This window comes from Oncorhynchus masou, chromosome 3 (genome assembly GCF_036934945.1).
Source record: "Oncorhynchus masou masou isolate Uvic2021 chromosome 3, UVic_Omas_1.1, whole genome shotgun sequence".
Taxonomy (NCBI): Eukaryota; Metazoa; Chordata; class Actinopteri; order Salmoniformes; family Salmonidae; genus Oncorhynchus; species Oncorhynchus masou.
Window position 1 is genome coordinate 21,622,131 of NC_088214.1, and position 14,019 is coordinate 21,636,149.

The following is a 14,019-nucleotide window of genomic DNA, read 5'->3' on the forward strand; positions in this document are numbered from 1 at the left end:
GACCTCTGTCATTGCCAACAAAGGGTATATAACAAAGTATTGAGATAAACTTTTGTTATTGACCAAATACTTATTTTCCACCATAATTTGCAAATAAATTCATAAAAAATCCTACAAATGTGATTTTCTGGATTTTTTTTCTCATTTTGTCTGTTATAGTTGAAGTGTACCTAATGATGAAAATTACAGGCCTCATCTTTTTAAGTGGGAGAACTTGCACAATTGGTGGCTGACTAAATACTTTCCCACCCCCACTGTATATGTTTGACTCATATCGATGCCACATAGGCTGTTTTCTAAATCAAAAGTTATTTATTAGGGGCAGTTGCTCAAACACTGATGCAGCCAGCAAATCCAGACTGTGGCTCTGTGGTGCAGCAGAGTACAAAGGGGGGGCTGCCTATGACACGAGTCACCTTACACACTGCACAGTTAAATACATGCTGAACTTCAGTGATACAACACCCCTAATGAGTTTCTGGATGGATTTCAAAAAGTGTGCTATCTTGCAAAGAATTATAATTGGAGTGATATCTCTATCTTCTATCCAGTAACCTTGATCAGTGTGTTGGAAAACTGAGCAGGTCGAGCATAACACGTCAACTCTGTTGCCCATAGATAGACTAGCTAGAAAAGTTAAAAAAAATATATATATATTTTTTTAAATGTGACACTTGCATTCAATTGTCCCTCCCTGTTGCACACAACAAGCTTCCATTCCTCCTGTCACAAGGGGACAGATTGCTGATTTAAGATGAAATGGTCAACCCTGTTACTTTATTTGGCACTTTGACACTTACTATAGTCAAGTTTTATGTAACCTCTTGAGATGGAAAAACATGTTTTTATTAAGTTGAACACGTGCTCTTTCTGACAGAATGTTAGAATTATGTGAGAACATCTTTTTCCACCAAGTTAAACCAAAAGGCACTCCTTTCGTGTAATGACCCATCACTCTCTTTCTGCAGCTGTCTCTAACACTGAACAAATCGCAACAATTTCAATGATTTTACTGAGTTACAGTCCATATAAGGAAATCAAAGAATTGAAATACATGAATTAGGCCCTAATCTATGGATTTCACATGACTGGGCTGCAGCACAGCCATTGGTGGTCTTAGGCCCAGCCAATCAAAAATATAAAAAATCCCCACAAAAGGGTTTTATTACAGACAGAAATACTCCTCAGTCTCATCAGCTGTCCAGATGGCTGGTCGCAGACGATCCCGTAAGTAAAGAAGCTTGATGTGGAGGTCCTGGGCTGGCGTGGTACACGTGGTCTGAGGTTGGAAATACTGCATAGTCTCTAAAAACGAGATTGGAGGCCTCTTATAGTAGAGAAATGTACATTCAAATTATCTGGCAACAGTTCTGGTGGACATTCCTGCAGTCAGCATGCCAAGTGCACGACCCCTCAAAAGTTGAGACATATGTGGCGTTGCGTTGTGTGACAAAACTGCACATTTTAGAGTGGCCTTTTATTGTCCCCAGCACTTGTGTAAAGATCACACACTTTAATCAACTTCTTGATATGTCACACCTGTCAGGTGGATGGATTATCTTGGCAAAGGAGAAATTCTCACTAACAGGGATGTAAACAAATTTGTGCACAAAATTTGAGAGAAATACGCTTTTTGTGCATATGGGAAGATGCTTGGGATCTGAAACATGAAACATGGGACCAACACTTTACATGTTGCGCTTATATTTTTGTACATGTTAATAATAAGCCCTAGTATTCTTTTTGTTGTTGTTGCTATTTCTTATTGTTGTTGCATTGTCGAGAAGGAGCCTGCAAGTAAGCATTTTGTTGGACGATGTATCCTATGCGTATCCCGTACATACAGTGCCTTTGGAAAGTATTCAGACCCCTTGACTTTTTCCACATTTTGTTACGTTACTGCCTTATTCTAAAATGGATTAATAATATTTTAAAAAATCAAAACACAATACCCCATAATGACAAAGCGAAAACAAGTTTTTAGAAATGTTTGTAAATGTGTTAAAAATAAAACAGAAATAGCTTCTTTACATAAGTATTCAGACCCTTTGCTATGAGACTCGAAATTGGGCTCAGGTGCATCCTTTTTTTAATTACCTTTATTTAACTAGGCAAGTCAGTTAAGAACAAATTCTTATTTTCAATGACGGCCTAGGAACAGTGGGTTAACTGCCTGTTCAGGGGCAGAACGACAGATTTGTACCTTGTCAGCTCAGGGATTTGAACTTGCAACCTTTCGGTTACTAGTCCAATGCTCTAACCACTAGGATACCCTGCCGCCCCATTGATCATCCTTGAGATGTTTCTATAACTTGGAGTCCACCTGTGGTAAATTCAACTGATTGGATATGATTTGGAAAGGCACAAACCTGTCTATATAAAAGGTCCCACAGTTGACAGTGCATGTCAGAGCAAAAACCAAGCCATGGTGTCGAAAGAATTGTCCATAGAGCTATGAGACAGGATTGTGACGAGGCAGAGATCTGGGGAAGGGTAACAAAAAATGTCTGCAGCATTTAAGGTCCGCAATAACACAGTGGCCTCCATCATTCTTAAATGGAAGAAGTTTGGAACCACCAAGACTCTTGCTAGAGCTGGCCGCTCGGCAAAACTGAACAATCCGGGGATAAGGGCCTTGGTCAACCAAGGCCTTTATGGTAGAGTGGCCAGACAGAAGCCACTCCTCAGTAAAAGGCACATGACAGCCCACTTGGAGTTGGCCAAAAGTCACCTAAAGACTCTCAGACCATGAGAAACAAGATTCTCTGGTCTGATGAAACCAAGATTGAACTCTTTGGCCTGAATGCCAAAGGTCACAACTGAAGGAAACCTGGCACCATTCCAACAGTGAAGCATGGTGGTGGCAGCATCATGCTGTGGGGATGTTTTTCAGCGGCAGGGACTGGGAGACTAGTCAGGATCGAGGCAAAGATGAATGGCGCAAAGTACAGAGAGACCATTCATGAAAACCTGCTCCAGAGCACTCAAGACCTCAGACTGGGGATATGGTTCACTTTCCAACAGTACAATGACCCTTAGCACACAGCCAAGACAACGCAGGAGTGGCTTCGGGACAAGTCTCCGAATGTCCTTGAGTGGCCCAGCCAGAGCCCGGACTTGAAACTGATCTAACATCTCTGGAGAAACTTGAAACTATCTTTGCAGCAACACTCCCCATCCAACCTGACAGAGCTTGAGAGGATCTGCAGAGAAGAATGGGAGAAACTCCCCAAATAAAGGTGTGCCAAGAATGTAGCGTCATACCCAAGAAGACTCAAGGTTGTAATCGCTGCCAAACGTGCTTCAAAAAACTACAGAGTAAAGGGTCTGAATACTTATGTGAATGTGATATTTCCGTTTTATATATATATTTTAAATAAATTAGCTAAAATGTCTAAAAAACAGTTTTTGCTTTGTCATTATGGGGTATTGTGTGTAGAAAAAAATATTTAATCAGTTTTAGAATAAGGCTGTAACCTAACAAAATGTGAAAAAATACAAGGAGTCTGAATACTTCCCGAAGGCACAGTACGACTAATAAATCTTTAAACTTTTCATTTTACCACTTGTAGTGGTACAGTAGTGCCACAGTCCCTGGCTAGAGTTTGGCTGCCTTTGCCTGTCCTTGGTGTACTGTGTGGATGGAGCCAAGTTGCTGTCTCCTCCCTGCCCACTGCGATCTGACCTTCCCATGCCTGACCTCTGTCCACAGTCTGCCAAAGCATCCCTACAGCAGGACTGGAGACGCATACTAATACATGTTGGGATGACAGGGTCATAGCTCTAACCTGGTCAACATATAACAGGGAATTTAATTGAAGGGAAATAAAGATTTGTAATATATTTTGATATATAAAAATATATATGTTTTGCCTAACCTTCACAATTACTTGCATGGAATGTTTTATAAACTAGCCTATTTATAATAGTGTTTTATATTATGCAGTTAGATTTTTTTTGCTAACAAGGCATTAAACAGAAAAAAAACTGAGCGAGCTAGTGAAGCCCATTCATCCCTCTACGATACTCTCACCATTAAAAAAAACAGACTCTTCACTTAACTAGCATTCCTAACAAATCCACATAATCAACACAAATAAAATGTAACCTATATTAAGACCTCTAGTTTAGAGTGCTGTGTTAAATGCATTAGAAGCATGGGCATTAAAGTGAACAGACAGAGAACCAGGGAGCCAGCCAGCTGTAGAGCTGCTCAGTGCACCTTCAGTCACACTAAGCCCTGGGCCAGGCTGGGTTCCAGGACGTCTGGATGCAGACCGAGCGTGCAGAGAAAATCCCCAGCATGGCTTTGGCTGGCTAGCTGGGCCAGCCTACAACCCAACCCCAAAACAGCACCAGAGAGCAATCGGTCAGTCTACAGCCTAACAGGACCCGGTTTCCCGATGGTGATGGAATTTAGGCTTATATGTGTTTGAATGACGCATCATAAAGATAACAACCAAAGATGTCAAAACCATTTCCCTAAACACCATGCAGTATACCCGTTACAAAGTGAAACGTAACTGTGTCATTACCAGTGGTGGAAAAAGTACCCAATTGAGGAAAAGAGTAATGATGACTAAATTGAAAATAACTAACTTAAAAGTGAGAGTCTACCGCAAAAATACAACTTGAGTAAGACTAAATTATTTGGTTTAAAATATACTTAAAACTTCTTTGGGATGGGTGTCCCTTCCACGCGACGGTTGAGTTAACGTAGGCTAATGCGAGCATGAGGTTGTAAGTAACATGAACACTTCCCAGGACATAGACATATCTGATATTGTCAGAAAGCTTAAAGTCTTGTGAAAGAATACCATGCTATTGTTTGAGGCACAATTTTGAACATGAAAAGTTATTAAACAAATTATTAAACTCTTTTCTCTGTATATATCAATGATGTTGCTCTTGCTGCGGGCGATTCCCTGATCCACCTCTACGCAGACGACACCATTCTGTATACTTCCGGCCCGTCCTTGGACACTGTGCTATATAACCTCCAAACGAGCTTCAATGCCCTACAACACTCCTTCCGTGGCCTCCAACTGCTCTTAAACGCTAGTAAAACCAAATGCATGCTTTTCAACCGTTCGCTGCCTGCACCCGCACGCCCGACTAGCATCACCACCCTGGATGGTTCTGACCTAGAATATGTGGACATCTATAAGTACCTAGGTGTCTGGCTAGACTGTAAACTCTCCTTCCAGACTCATATCAAACATCTCCAATCTAAAATCAAATCTAGAGTCGGCTTTCTCTTCCGCAACAAAGCCTCCTTCACTCACGCCGCCAAACTTACCCTAGTAAAACTGACTATCCTACCAATCCTCGACTTCGGCGATGTCATCTACAAAATAGCTTCCAACACTCTACTCAGCAAACTGGATGCAGTTTATCACAGTGCCATCCGTTTTGTTACTAAAGCACCTTATACCACCCACCACTGCGACCTGTATGCTCTAGTCGGCTGGCCCTCGCTACATATTCGTCGCCAGACCCACTGGCTCCAGGTCATCTACAAGTCCATGCTAGGTAAAGCTCCGCCTTATCTCAGTTCACTGGTCACGATGGCAACACCCACCCGTATCATGCGCTCCAGCAGGTGTATCTCACTGATCATCCCAATAGCCAACACCTCATTTGGCCGCCTTTCGTTCCAGTTCTCTGCTGCCTGTGACTGGAACAAATTGCAAAAATCGCTGAAGTTGGAGACTTTTATCTCCCTCACCAACTTCAAACATCTGCTATCTGAGAAGCTAACCGATCGCTGCAGCTGTACATAGTCTATCGGTAAATAGCCCACCCAATTTTACCTACCTCATCCCCATACTGTTTTTATTTACTTTTCTGCTCTTTTGCACACCAATATCTCAACCTGTACATGACCATCTGATCATTTATCACTCCAGTGTTAATCTGAAAAATTGTAATTATTCACCTACCTCCTCATGCCTTTTGCACACAATGTATATATACACTCTCTTTTTTTTCTACTGTGTTATTGACTTGTTAATTGTTTACTCCATGTGTAACTCTTTGTTGTCTGTTCACACTGCTATGCTTTATCTTGGCCAGGTCGCAGTTGCAAATGTTCTCAACTAGCCTACCTGGTTAAATAAAGGTTAAATAAAATAAAAAATTAGGCACATTTGGGAGCCATGATACAAACGTTTGAACAGAAATACAATGGTTCATTGGATCAGTCTAAAACTGTGCACATACACTGGTGGCATCTAGGGGCCAAAATCTAAATTGCACCTGGGCTGGAGTAATACATTATGGCCTGCCCTGCACTTCAAAGACAGTACAAAAAATACAAAAGAACGGTTGTTTTTTCTTTGTATTATCTTTTATCAGATCTATTGTGTTATATTCTCCTACATTCCTTTCACATTTCCATAAACTTCAAAGTGTTTCCTTTCAAATGGTATTAAGAATATGCAGAACCTTGCTACAGGCCGTTAGAGTTGGGTATGATATTATAGGCGACATTTGAAAAAAACGGGGCTAATCCTTAAGAGGAATTATGTATCAAAAGTATAAATCATTTCAAATTGCTTATTTTAGGCAAATAAAAGTTTCATTGTTTATTTATTCATTCACTGATAGCCAGGGGCACATTCCAACACTCAGACATCAATTACAAATGAAGCATGTGTTTAGTGAGTCCACCAGATCAGAGGCAGTAGGGACAACCAGGGAGGTTCTCTTCTTAAGTACATGAATTGGAACATTTTCCTGTGATGCTAAACATAAAAATTGTAACAATACTTTTGGGTGTCAGGGAAAATATATTCAGTAAAGTACTTTATTTTCTTTAGCAATGTAGGGAAGTAAAAGTAGTCAAAAATATAAATAGTGAAGTACAGATACCCCCCAAAACTATTTCAGTAAAAATACTTAAAAGTACTACTTAAGTACTTTACACCACTGGTCGTTACAGGATATGTCCCGTGCTGAAAATTATTCCAGAATATATAGGATAAAAAGCATAATGTAGCTCTATAATATATTAAAAATAAATAAATATATATATGCAAACAGCACCAGCCAAAAGTTTGGACACACCTACTCATTCAAGTGGTTTATTTTTACTCTTTTCTACATTGTAGAATAATAGTGAAGACATCGAACTATGAAAAAACACAAGGAATCATGCAGTAACCAAAAAAAGTGTGAAACATATCAAAATACATTGTTTATTTGAGATTCTTCAGTAGCAACCCTTTGCACACTCTTGGCATTCTCTCAACCAGCTTCTTCAGGTAATAACCTCATTTCAATTAACAGGTGTGACTTGTTAAAAGTTCAATTGTGGAATTTCTTCCCTTCTTAATGCTTTTGAACAAATTAGTTGTGTTGTAATAAGGTAGGGGTGGTATACAGAAGATAGCCCTATTTGGTAAAAGACCAAGTCCATAATATGGCAAGAACAGCTCAAATAAGCAAAGAAACAACAGTCGAGCATTACTTTAAGACATGAAGGTCAATCAATAAGGAACATTTAAAAGAACTTTGAAAGATTATTCAAGTGTAGTTGCAAAAACCATCAAGCGCTATGATGAAACTGACTCTAATGAGGACCGCCACAGGAAAGGAAGAGCCAGAATTACCTCTGCTGCAGAGGATAAGTTCATTAGAGTTACCAACCTTAGAAATTGCAGCCCAAATAAATGCTTCAGGGTTCAAGTAACAGACATCTCAACATCAACTGTTCAGAGGAGACTAAGAGAAATCAGGCCTTTGTGGTCAAATTGCTGCAAAGAAATCACTACTACAGGACACCAATAAGAAGAGACCTGCTTGGGCTAAGAAATATGAAATTAGACCGGTGGAAATCTGTCCTTTGGTCTGATGAGTCCAAATTTGGTGCTTTTCTGGTGACACTTAACCAGCATGGCTATCACAGCATTCTGCAGTGATACGCAATCCAATCTGGTTTGTGCTTAGTGGGACTATCATTTGTTTTTCACCAGGACAATGACCCAAAACACACCTCCAGGCTGTGTATGAACAATTTAACCAAGAAGGAGTGTGGTGGAGTGCTGCATCAGATGACCCGTTCTCAACCCAACTGATGGTTCGGGATGAGTTGGACAGCAGAGTGACGAAAAAGCAGCCAACATGTGCTCAGCATGTGGGAACTCCGTCAATACTTTTGGGAAAGCATTCCAGGTGAAGCTGGTTGACAAAATGCCAAGAGTGTGCAAAGCTGTCATCAAGGCAAAGGGTGGCTACTTTGAAGAATCTCATATATTTCTTATTTTTGTTTAACACTTTTTTTGGTTACTACATGATTCCATATGTGATATTTTATAGTTTTGATGTCTTCACTATTATTCTAAAATGTAAAAAAATAAAGAATGCCCCTTGAATGAGTAGGTGTGTCTAAACTTGACTGGTACTGTATATTTTTTACACTACGTTTTCCCATCAAAATAAAAAAGGTTCTGTAGCCTATTATGTATTTAAGTGTTTGTATAATTAGGTTTGCCATGTGTTATGTATTTTAAGTGTATTGTGTATGCAATGTTGGATTATGTACATTCTGCATTTCTTCAGTTTGTGTCAACTGTGAAAAAGAATTAAAGTCGCTCATTGCCACCTTCGCTATATCAACGTGACCTAAAAATAGGATATGATGACAATGGTTTTCGGAATTGCTCAACAAATCATGAATTGTAGCCTATGGCAGGTAGAAATTGAGAATAAAGAATGCCAACAGATATTCTACAATTAAATAAACATTAAGTAGCCTAGGCTTCAAGTTAAGCCACATTTCCATTGACCTAATATGATGACCTTTAGGTTATTGGTTAGACTAAAGTTTAATGCGTGACCATTCAGGTAATAGTAGAATATAGGCCTAATAGATACAAATATTGAAGTGGCTCAGATGTAGTCTAATGGCTTAATACTAGGTAGGTCTATCGATTGCACATATATGAAAGTGATGTCAATATACAGCCAAATTTCTGTCAAATTTGTAAAAATTATCCTTACTTCGCTTTTTATAACATTGCAAACGTTTTAGGCTATTTACATGAGGGAACCTGAAACCATTCAAATACAGGATAAACACAAATCTATATAAAGAACTCAGGGATGGAACACCACTGTTCAATTACATCTAAATGCAACAAATTATAAAACGCAACATGTAAAGTGCTTATTTCTCTCAAATTTTGTGCACAAATTTGTTTACACCCCTGTTACTGAGCATTTCTCCGATGCCAAAATAATACATCCACCTGGCAGGTGTGGCATATCAAGAACTGATTAAACAGCATGATCATTACACAGGTGCACCTTGTTCGGGGGACAATAAAAGGCCACTCTAAAATGTGCAGTTTTGTCACACAACGCAATGCCACAGAAGTCTCAAGTTGATGGAGTGTGCAATTGTCCACCAGAGCTGTTTGCCAGTGAATTGAATGTTAATTTCTTGCCTCCAACATTGCTGTAGAGAATTTGGCAGTACGTCCAACCGACCTCACAACCGCAGACCACGTGTAACCACGGAAGCCCAGGACTTCACATCTGACTTCACATCAGCCACACAGACAGCTCATGAAACTGTGGGTTTGCGCAACAGAACAGGGAAGCGCAACAGGGAAGCTCACCTGCGTGCTCGTCGTTCTCACCAGGGTCTTGACCCGACTGCAGGTCGGCGTCGTAACTGACTTCAGAGGCAAAATGCTCACCTTTGATGGCCACTGGCACACTGGAGAAGCGTGCTCTTCACAGATGATTTCCGGTTTTAACTGCACCAGGCAGATAGTGTGTATGGCGTCGTGTGGGTGAGCGGTTTGCTGATGTCAACATTGTGAACAGACTGCCCCATGGTGGTGGTGTGGTTATGGTATGGGCAGGCATAAGCTACAGACAATGAACACAATTGTATTTTATTGATGGAAATTTGAACGCCCAGAGATACCGTAACGACATCCTGAGGCTCATTCATCCGCCAAACATCACTCCATGTTTCAGCATGATAATGCACAGCCCAATGTCGCAAGGATCTGTACACTAATTCATGGAAGCCGGAAATGTCCCAGTTTTTCCATGGCCTGCAAACTCACCAGACATGTCACACATTGAAAATGTTTGGTATACTCTGGATCGACGTGTACGACACCATGTTCCAGTTCCCACCAATATCCAGGATTTCGCAAAGACATTGAGAAGTAGGACAATATTCCACAATCAACAGCCTGATCAACGGCCCTACTTTTTTTAAAGGCATCTGTGACCAACAGATTCATATCTGTATTCCCATTCATGTGAAATCCATAGATTAGGTCTTAATGCATTTATTTCAAATGACTGATTTCCTAATATGAAATGTAAATGTCAATTGTTACATGTTTTGTTTGGAGGAGATATTGGCAATATATCCTCCAAACACCAGCTTTGAGGCATTATCCCTTTTATACAATGGGTTAGCAACATATTCAAATAATGATTGACATATTTTCATTAAAAACGTTATTTTAATTAAATGTATTCATAGTATTTCATCCTTCAAAAAGATATAGTTCTAACAAATCTAGGGTTGCTAGAGATGCGGCCAAGTCGTTGAGTCTTTTTGTTCTGTATCTATGGACGTTCGGTCTAGTCGTTCATTCTAAATGTTCAATTGCCATACTGTCTGGCAATGTTCTTATCCCTTACCTGCTAGCTAACCAACTACTGCGAACTTAGTCACGTCAAAAAGTGCAGCCAGAATAACAGCAAAGTAGCTGCATTTGCATAAACTGTTTTCTAGTGATATTTATTTGGATACATCCATAACAATAAGCTGATGAGGCATGATTTCGCCTGGCATAGAAAATGTGCTCAATCATAAGGACAATGTTGTTCAGAGGAGCTAGCCAACAACACAACTACAGTTAGACAATCACTTCAAACTGAAGCTGGAAAGATTATCAGCGTTTTGTTTGAACTTTTTTCAATTGACATTTTTTGTATATATATATATATATCTCCATAAAAATGATGCCAGCGGAAACATGATTTCGACTGGCTGAGAAACGCTGCATGGCTGTCTCATCCTGACTCACAACACATTCATTACTATGGGACTGCAGGAGATTGAATTTGAATATTGAAACAATGTTGCAAATGTCAGAGAGACAGAGAGCAAGGTTTATTCAAATCTCCACTGTTGAAAACTAAATGTTAGTCTAAAAGAAACATTAAATAATGTCTAGATGCTTTTTATAGTGGAGATCAAATGTATAAGTTGCTTGGTTGGGCTGATGAGACAACGGATTACGAAGTCAGATGGAACAGAGTAAATAGGCATTTTAACGTCAGAGTTAGCCGGTGGCAACATGTGGAATACAACCGTCTGGAATGCGGTTTTAACCATTCAGGATTAGACCCTTCCGTTGTATAATACCGTATAAAACCATAGCTCGTCTCTCCCTGACAAGAGGAATCATAGCTCGTCTCTCCCTGACAAGAGGAATCATAGCTCGTCTCTCCCTGACAAGAGGAATCATAGCTCGTCTCTCCCTGACAAGAGGAATCATAGCTTGTCTCTCCCTGACAAGAGGAATCATAGCTCGTCTCTCCCTGACAAGAGGAATCATAGCTCGTCTCTCCCTGACAAGAGGAATCATAGCTCGTCTCTCCCTGACAAGAGGAATCATAGCTCGTCTCTCCCTGACAAGAGGAATCATAGCTCGTCTCTCCCTGACAAGAGGAATCATAGCTCGTCTCTCCCTGACAAGAGGAATCATAGCTTGTCTCTCCCTGACAAGAGGAATCATAGTTTGCCAGTCCCGATATAAAAAAGGTTGAGGAACACTGCTTTGGATAGAAAATACCCCAGATCCTTACTCATCTGTCGGTCTCCATAGCTGATGGCCTCTGCCAGGGGGCTCCAGCCCTGAGCATTCTTCACCTTCACAGGTGCATTATGGGCCAGGAGTAGGAGGGCACACTCTGCAGCACAAACAAACACACAAACATCACAATTGATCAAACATCCTCAAGCTACTTTGAGATGAATTGTTTTTGTTTTCAAATCAAATTGTTTTTGTTTAAGTCAATCACCTGTCTCCATGGTCTTTATACTTGGACATTAAATACTCATTTCTGTAGTTAATGACGATAACAGTACATTGGGTCAAGTAACAAGACGTCTACTGACCCGAAGGGCGTTCGATATGGGACCAGCCACTACTATGAGACTACTAGACTATGTAACACACTGCAGTCTGCAGAGATCAGACAGGATGATCTCAGTACAGTAGGATGGGAATTTATCCCAGAAGAATTCCACATGGAGGATTTACTAGAGGAGAGCTGGAGAACATGTTGATTATGTTATGTGAATGGCAAAAAACATGGCTGGTAGGATTACTTGGAGACATGCCAGAGGTGGGGCATAATGCCCTGCAACATGGCACATCTTCTGTGTCATTTCCTGGTCTTAGGCTTATGGTACTTTCCAGCTAACTGGGAACTCAGAACAACAAAAAAATAGGTCAAATCATGACGTCAGTGATCTTCAGGTCGGATCTCTAAAAAGATGCCAGAGTATCAGACTTGAAATTCCGAGTTGGATGACCGTTCAAATACATTTTTCCTAGCTCCTAGTTGTCTTGAACACATTTAAGTCGTAGATTTCAGAGTTCCCAGTTGTTTTGAATGTGGCATTAGGCCAGAGATGAGAGCATGGGCCAAAAAATCCTGTCAAACTCTGGTGTCATGTAGTAGTTTAGAGGAAAGTAGTACAGAAGTACAAGTCAGTCTGCTCCAAATGGGAAACAGTTGTTTGCATGTCTCGGTCCTGTTCAAATAGGTCCATGTATCTATTATTCTTCATATCAGATATTCTTGATTACCAGAAGTCAAAGCCCTTACCTTTGTGACCCATCATCACAGCTACGTGAAGAGGTGTGTTTCCTAGAAAGAGAGAGAATGACCAGTTATGAGATTGATGTCACAGCTAGTGCAGGTGCACATGGACAATGTTTACGTTTAACTCAACACACGCTAGTAAGCAAGTACTGACTATGTTAGTCAAAACAGTGTCAGCTAAAATGTAATGGATACAAAACTAGAAGTGATAACCTATGCGGTTTCCTATTCCATGTACTAAATTCGGGTTACCATGCACACTCACCATGCACATCTTTCTGGGAGATGTTCTGGGTCCGAATGAGTGAGGACAAGCGACGCACATCTCCTCTGAAAACACATTCGTGAACGGGGAATTCCAAATTCAAGTCCTCATTACCATTGGTTAGAATGATGGGATTCTTGTTATAGTCATCGATGATAGTACCAACTGATTGATTGGCATTGGTATTGTTTGCATTGATATTCGATAGCTGCTGCTGCAGTGCCATAGGTTTCACCGTCTTGTTATGGTTCTTGTTTGATTTGTACGTGATGGCGGTACCGTTGGGGGTTGGAGAGGTTATTGTTCCATTTGTAGATTCATCAAATGTTTCCATTAACGTTATAGACCCATCCTTGCTAGGCTTGTTGTTATGGTCTTTCCGTAATGTGCGAATCTTTTCCCCGGTCATGATTTAACGTTACTAGCCAGCAACGAGACTAGCTACTTCAGATGAATATTGTATTATGTTGACTATGGTTGTCAATGACAGCTGCAATAGCTACCTTAATAGCTAGCTATTTGCCTAACTTAGCTAGCTAGATTGCAGTTTTTCAACCATATAATGGATGTGGGTGTTACAACAGAAACACACACGTAAAAACAAAACAACTGGAAAAGATACTCTCAAGATCGTTAACACACGATTAAGAATGAAAATACCAAATTATTCGGCGACATCCTTGATAAAAATCGTTTCAAAATGTCCAAATTGCATCTTGCAGTGCGGTAGTTTGCTTGCTAACGTTTGCTCGCAAGATTAGAAACCTTCGGACTGAAAAGCGTTCTTAATACCTCAGTGGTGAAAAGACCATCTGCCATCTTCCGCTTAGTATCTCGCGAGAATAAAAAGCATCAAAACCACATTCCTTAGGTATCGCGAT

The 14,019-nt window shown here is 40.3% G+C and overlaps 1 protein-coding gene across 2 annotated transcripts in view; it reads right to left on the reverse strand.

The window, feature by feature from the left end:
* LOC135512769 (ankyrin repeat domain-containing protein 13C-like) overlaps positions 1-14,005 on the reverse strand; it is a 28,394-nt gene extending 14,389 nt beyond the window's left edge. The window contains exons 1-3 of one of the 2 annotated variants that reach the window (XR_010451455.1): positions 13,139-14,005; positions 12,877-12,918; positions 11,848-11,952 (exon numbers count right to left, since the gene is read on the reverse strand). Coding sequence is in view for 1 of the 2 variants with exons in the window: in XM_064935126.1 (XP_064791198.1) it covers positions 11,848-11,952; positions 12,877-12,918; positions 13,139-13,547 (556 nt within the window). In the remaining variant the exon portion in view is untranslated. The remainder of the gene's footprint in view (positions 1-11,847; positions 11,953-12,876; positions 12,919-13,138) is intronic. The other variant, XM_064935126.1, reaches the window with a different exon arrangement.
* Between the last annotated feature and the right edge of the window lie 14 nt (positions 14,006-14,019).